Here is a 7392-nt window from a genome sequence, read left to right as displayed (position 1 = left end):
GTATATAGTGAAGCTCAGTTTGTGTATTTTGTTTTGACAGGCCTTATGTGTACTCAGAATCTGAGAGTGGGGTAATTTGTGCATAGATTGTTTAGAATGCTACTTTTCTAATGAAATAGCTAGATTTGAATTGCAAATGGCTGTGGGAGGAAACATTTTTAAGGAAGCTCTTGACGAGTCCCTTGGTACGATTCAGATTATGATGTAGCTAATTGTGTCCTAATTAGCACAAGTTGATGCACCCCCAATTCATCAGGTGTGTTTACAATCACACTGCTTGAATCTTACATGTTTTTTTGTGTATTTTTCTTTTACTAATGATATAGATAAGTGTACTTATTAGTATAGCTTTACATATCCTCTAACAAATTTGTTAGCCATTGGAATTTAATCAAGCAATATAGTACAAACTAGGCAACTTTTCTTGTTTGCAGATTGCTTGAGCAAAACAAGTATTAGAGCTGCAATAAATGAAAGTCACATAAGTTCAGAATGACCAAATATCATTATGAGAATTAATCCAATAAGGTTCAGATTTCTTTTTACTGTTCAGAACATGCTTCACATGGAAATTCTTGCTGCTATAAAAACCCCATCTGATACTAAGTAAAACGATTAGTGTTTATAGACATGTTTATTTACATAGAGATGTATATTTGAGAATGTTTACAAAAGCACAAGTTCAAAGGGCAAAGCTTCTACAGACAATACTTGTAGAGAAGTACTTGTTTGCAATGAAATTTACAAATTAAAGATTATATACTCTTGCCTACTTACTGATCAATGATGAAATTTGTGCTAGTTGAATCTATACATGGGACAATACTACAAGTGACCAATCTTCCAGCCTTTGCAGTGCAATTCATAACTAGATCAGGCGGTGATTTATGTTATGAATTCGAGAGATTGAAGGAACTCTGGGAAAAGCTACAACACTAGGACAATATTCAATCTGCAAAGTGGTGGAACTTGCTCCTTGGAAGGCATGGGATATAACAATGAACTACTACTTCAGGCTGAGGGTATCCTCTAATGATCATTGATGATTAAGGTAAATTTTACAATCTTGGTTGACACATTCTACCAAATCTTGCTTTTCACTTTCAACTTATGCCAATGTCTCTCTAACGCAGGGAGATATTTTGGAAAGGCCGGAAAAAGGTAGCTTCCATAACATGAAACAAGCAATGTTCGTGTTAGATTGTAATTTAGTTGTTTTGGTTTTCGTAAATCTAGGCTTGTTTAGATTGGTCTTTCATTTTATTTTGTATGTATTTAGTAATGTCTAGTTCTTTCTTATTATTTTGATGTTGAGATTTTTTCTATATCTTTCTATAATTTCCAAGTGTCCTGATTGTTACTACGGTTTTCCTCCGCCATAAGTGAGGGTTTTCAATAAATTTGGGAGGAGGTCGCTCATGGACAGATGACCTTCGTCTCTTCTTAAAATAAAATGAAAATGTTTTATGGTGTATGTTGAAAGGCATAGGAAAAAAAGGGTGAAAAAGAAAAGATTGTAAACATTCTATAATGTATAATTAGTACTTATTCTACTGGTTTAATGGAGTTAAGTTTTATGTTTTAACAAATTCTCATGTACTCTATTTTATAAATAAAATGTTAATTTATGAGTTAAGATCAATGAGTGTATTGGTTGTAAAGGGGATTTGGGAAGTAAGGTTTCTGTGAAGAGTTTTTTGTTATACAAAACTCAACAAAGAATTGTAGAGAGGAATTTTAATACTTTCCAGCTTTTTATAACATTTGATTTATATCCAAATCACATAATAAAAATCACTACAGAAGTCTTCTTTTAATTAGTTTGTAGACTATTGACTAATCACTGCATTTTTTATTTTTCACAAATAATTGCTAAGCTACTGTTCCAATTTAAAATGGGAACTTGGTTTTGCAGGAATTTCTCTGGGAAGAGCCTAAAGATTTAGAGAGAGAATTATTAATTTTGATTTTTCTTTTTAAAAAGAGACAAAGATCACATGTTCAGTAATCTTATCCTACAATTATTAAGAGCCATCACTTATGATGGAGGAACACTGTGGATACAAAAAACACGAAGCTAAACATGAAACAGCAAAAACCATCCAAGAACTAAACCGCAAACAAGGACCTAGAACTCAGAATACCTCAGGAAACAATCCCAATCTCTACCGAGATCTAGAAAGGAGAGTCCTTCAAAGTACTTCGTTTTCAAATTACACTCGATAATGTCTCCTCTTTTGCATATTTTTCATGAAGGTTTAGTTTTCCTAAGGCTAACAACCAGCCAAACACTTTAACTTTTGAAAGCTAAGACTAACAACCAACCAAACACTTTAACTTTTGAAAGAACGCAACTCTTTCAAAGAAGATTGAGCCAATTAAACTCTGGCACGCGTGGATTGAAATGAGCGAATGGAAGGTTGATTTACAAGAGTAAATCAGTTACAAATTGTTAATTAATTAATTGGTGACAATATGATAAATAAGAAAGTGACATTAATTATTGTGCCAAATTTGGCACATGCTATATCTTGTGCCAAATTTGACACAACTTTTAGCATGTGCTAAATTTATCACACCTTTTAGAACATCATTGGAGTGATAATTTTGTTAAAATGTGTTATATATAACAATGCATCACCTTTTTGGAACTCCATTTTAAGTTGTTCTTATGGTGTAAATTTTATGAAAAATGATACTTTTGTAATAGTTATAAGTAAAATGGTATTTTTACAAATTTGAGAATTTTTTAATAAAAAGTGATATTTTCTAAAACTTGAGGCCTTTTTTATTTGGGGCCTAGTGAATATTGTAATTTTTTGAGAAATTATAGGAAATTGCCCAAAATAAACCCATCAAGAAGTTAATGTCCTCATTTTTTAAATTGTAGATAAATGACCATTTTACATTGTTGATTATCTAAATTGCCCTTTTTTATAATTTATTTATTTATTTAGGATTGTATGACTTTAATATAGTGGTATATGTATATTAGTTTTGTTTAATTAGTTTTTATTTTAAAGTTATATTGATTTTTTAAGTTTTTTAAAGGTTGTTGGTATATTATTTTTCAATTAGTGTATATGTTTTTTGTGGTATGGTATATAATTTTTTTTTTTTGTGATATTTAATTTCTATTTTATTATATATAGTGGTAGTATATAATTTTGTATCATGGTATATACATTTTAATGGTAGTATATAACTTTGTTAGCATAGTATATACATTTTTGAGTAATAATTTTGTAAGTTTTGATGATATATTATTTTTCAACTCAGTATATATATTTTGTGGTATGGTATATCATTCAACAACCCATAAAAAACGAAAAAAAAATCAAAATAACTTTAAAATAAAAACTAATTAAACAAAACTAATATACATATACCATAATATTAAAATATTTAGAATAAAATAGTAATTTGTTAAATGGTGTATTTGGTAATATGTGATATTAAATAGATGATTAGGCTATTTTACTACAAAATTAAAAACATGGACATTTACTTACTTTCACACAACATCAAGGGTCATTTTTTAGATTTATAATGTAATTATGGTGCAAGCATGTATTGGGTTGGTACTCGTTTGTGCTTTTGTTTTTCTAAAGTACAAGATAGTGAAGAAAATGAGAACAAGTAGTAACTTGGTTTTTGGGTAAGAAAGGTAAATTCATTTGCTATTATATGTAACTTGGTGGATGTTTGGTATATCTTGGTCTACCATTTGAAAAACCAATTATATATAAGATGAACTAATTAATAGTGTCAATTCAATATAAGAAGAGTTTATATTTTTTTGGACTGTGTTTTGACAAATGACTTTTTGAATCCCGTGTTTTGTAAAATAGGTCAAATAGAACCTTAAACTGGATTTTGGTTAAAGTCTTCTAAACTAAAATTACAAATAATTCACCAAACTAATAATTTAAAACAAAACAAAATCATTGTGCCTAACAACTGTATTGTTATATTCAATTTTTTCTTCATCAAAATTGTGTTAAATGGTCTATTTGAACAATTTTACAAAACACAGGGTCCAAAAATGAATTTGTCAAAACACAGGATCCAAACAGATAATGAGACAATACACAAGATCCAAAAATGTATAAACACATATAAGAAAAACTACACGCATTTTCAATGTGTTGGCCATAATTGTGTAGTAGATAATATAAATAATTTTACAAACTTATATATAGACTATATATAAATCTCTCCTTTATTCTTTTTATAGTTGCTTTTTTAGAAGGAATTTTTTGAAATAAATAAAACATAATATCAAGCTAAATTCATTACAAAGGCTTACCATTGATCCACCTTTGAAACATAGCAAAACATTCCTTTTGCTTGTACTGGGGAGCTGTGTGTCCTGCTCCCTGCATTCATGTAATAATATAATTATCAAATTAATGATTATTTGGTTAAACATTGAACAAAATTAAATGATTTTTTTTATAAAAAAAATCATTAAGAATTTGATTATAGATAATTTAATCTTGCAAAATTTATACAAATATATTATGTTCTTAAAAATAAACATTCAGCCTTGCCTTAACAGTTGCAAATGTCATTTGATTGGAGTAACTCCTAGTGAACCTGAAAGTCCAAAACAAATAAATTATAATCTAAACTTATGAAAATGTGAGTGTTGAATATTAAACCTTTATTACTATGGTTGTGTTAGGTAAAATTTTTATTTTTGAAATTTTTAAACACAAAAATGGGGATATTATTTTTATTTTTGTTTCTTTATTTTTAAAAAATAAAAATATGTTTGGTAACTATTTTTGTTTTTTGTTTTTAAAAACAAAAAATAATAAATGCATTTGATAATTTTTATTTTTATTTTTTGTTTAACAATATAAAATGATGTGTTGATTTGAAGAAGAGAAGAAAAAAAAGAAACGAAAAGTCGAAAACGGTTTAAAAAAAATTGAAAGTGAAAAAATTCTATTTTTAAAATTTAATAAATTTTTTTTAAAATAATAATTAAAAATAGAGTTACCAAACACTTTTTTTGTGTTTAATTGTCAAATTTTTAATTGATTAAATAAAAAATCATTCTTTTAAATGTTACCGAACAACACCTATATCTTTTTTTTTTATTATTTTAAAAATAATGTTCCTTTAGGATTTCCCTCCAAGCAATTTGTGATGTGCATATTTACCCTGCAACTTGGTCTTCAACAATCCATGACCTCCACTCATCTACAATGGAGTAATTTAAAGACTTTATCCATGCTTGAGTTGCCAAGAACGGAACAGTCATGTCATGATCACCACTTATAAAGACATTAGAACAAAAAACAGATTAAGAAATTATCCAAACAAAATTTATACATTTATATAGGTTATTACTATAACCTATAGTATTCTACAAAGAGTAATGATATGTGCACCAAAATTATGCACAAAAAATTATGTATACATAAGATGACGTGATAGTTTCATTTGACCAATCAAATCTATATCACGCGGGACCGACTGTTTTTACATCAGTTGGTGTAATATTTTGGTGCACATATCATTACTCATTCCACATATTATGAAAGAAATGACCTAATAAATTAGATTCACCTGTATATTAAAGATCTGTAGCCTTTAGCACTAAGGTTTACATGATACTGAAAGCTGCTTACAATGTCTACTTTATATTGATCTCCTAGGTCGTGATTGCATCGCAGCCATTCATGTATACTACCCTGCATAAAATTATCTCGTCACATCACTACCTTTATTTAAAAATAAATAATTAATAATTAAGAAAAATTTATGGGTATGCACATCACCCTAATTGGTTTGGCACAATTCAAAATATTCAACATGTACAAAAAAGTTCACTTCATCATGAAGGATGAAGAAATGAGAAAACCTAACTTTGACACCATATAGAAAACTTTTAAAGTAAGATTGAGAATCCAACTTAAAACTAATTGGTGCTTGTTGAAATTCATTTCCAGCACATGTCACTCACGTGATCAACATGTATCTCATTAAAAATTACAAAGTTGCAACACATGTTTCGCTAAGACCAAGTATTAATCTCTCACTCAAGGCTACTTGGCTAGAAACAAGCAACGTGCAATGCGCGTTGTTTACTTAGTTTTATTTATAGAATTTTTTAATTATATTTAATAAATTTGTATCATTATCATATAAATTTTAAATAATATAATATTATTATATATAATAATATAACATTTTTAAGCATACATGATAATTTTTTTAATAAAAATTAAGATTATATATTATCATAATATTTAAATTTATACTAATATAAATATTAAATATCTAGTCTTAATTGTATTAAATATTATTATAATTATAATTATTTATAATATTTGAATTCATATTAATATAATTAGTAAATAATTATGATTATATATTTGTTACACCCAGATTTCGAGCTATGTAAAATATGACCTTGAAAGTTGGAATTCGCAAGTAAGTGGACTCACAAGGTTGGAAACATGCTCCAGGATTGTATGTCGAGCCTGCAGGACATAGAAGACCTCGAGTATGGTGACCTCGAAATATTTATGATCTCGAAAGATGGCTCCGGGGAAGCATTCATCTCCAGGGATGACCTTGGATCAGAGGTCCCGAGCTCGACGCACATACGATCTCGAAAGCCATGTGGCCTCGGGAGATGTTTCTAGCTCGATAGATGACGGGAAACCTGGGAAGCTAAAGCCTTAGAGATACGCGATAACCACCTTGAATATCTACAAGTGTTATAAATACGAGATGTAATCCTCATTTATTATTGTAAATCCCCTAGAATCGTGGGATATTATTTGGTCAGTTATACGTCTCCTGGTCTTCAGGGGACGTTTCCTTTTATATCTGATTACAGGCATTTAAAGCCATTTATTTTATTTATACAAAAAGAGTAACTACCCAAAATATGTGGGATAGTATTCTGCAACCTTCTCTATAAATAGAGAGGCCATGCACCATTGTAAAGGACCGAAATTCTGATCTTTGAGAGAAAACTCTGGAGAATTCATTCCTGAAGAATTCCTAGAGATAATCTTGAGTACTAATAACAGAGACTCGTGGACTAGGCAGATTTAACTGCTGAACCACGTAAAAATCGTGTGTCTGTATTGTTTTATTTCAATTGTCCATTATCAGTTATTGTTTAAGTGCTCTTCTTTCACTGTTTGACGAAAAACGGCGTCAACAGTTTGGTGCTTTCATTGAGAGCCTTAAGCATTCATCCCTGAGAAAATCATGGCCACAAACAATTAGAACACCCCTGAGGAAAATTACCCAAGACGTCCTGGAAAACAACCAATGGAGAACCCAGATGTTGAAGAGAGAAATGGGTCCTCTGATTCCCGGGGACCACCTCCTCCACCAAGAGATGAGGATATGTACTACAAT

The 7392-nt window shown here is 29.5% G+C and overlaps 1 protein-coding gene and 1 long non-coding RNA gene across 3 annotated transcripts in view; one reads left to right on the top strand and one right to left on the bottom strand.

The window, feature by feature from the left end:
* The first annotated feature begins 215 nt into the window (after window positions 1-215).
* LOC133824448 (uncharacterized) lies at window positions 216-1438 on the top strand. The gene is made up of 3 exons (XR_009888531.1): window positions 216-256; window positions 803-1051; window positions 1134-1438. It is a non-coding gene; the product is annotated as an uncharacterized LOC133824448 (long non-coding RNA).
* Window positions 1439-4094: 2656 nt separating this feature from the next.
* Window positions 4095-7392, bottom strand: part of LOC133824447 (serine carboxypeptidase-like 7) — a 29083-nt gene continuing 25785 nt past the window's right edge. For both annotated transcript variants that reach the window (XM_062257331.1, XM_062257332.1), the window contains 4 exons: window positions 5581-5705; window positions 5172-5285; window positions 4554-4599; window positions 4095-4379 (listed from right to left, as the gene is read on the bottom strand). In XM_062257331.1, coding sequence (XP_062113315.1) covers window positions 4296-4379; window positions 4554-4599; window positions 5172-5285; window positions 5581-5705 — 369 coding nt within the window. In that variant the 3' untranslated portion in view covers window positions 4095-4295. The remainder of the gene's footprint in view (window positions 4380-4553; window positions 4600-5171; window positions 5286-5580; window positions 5706-7392) is intronic.

This window comes from Humulus lupulus, chromosome 3, assembly GCF_963169125.1.
Source record: "Humulus lupulus chromosome 3, drHumLupu1.1, whole genome shotgun sequence".
Lineage (NCBI taxonomy): Eukaryota > Viridiplantae > Streptophyta > Magnoliopsida > Rosales > Cannabaceae > Humulus > Humulus lupulus.
This window is presented reverse-complemented; position numbering and strand designations above follow the sequence as displayed.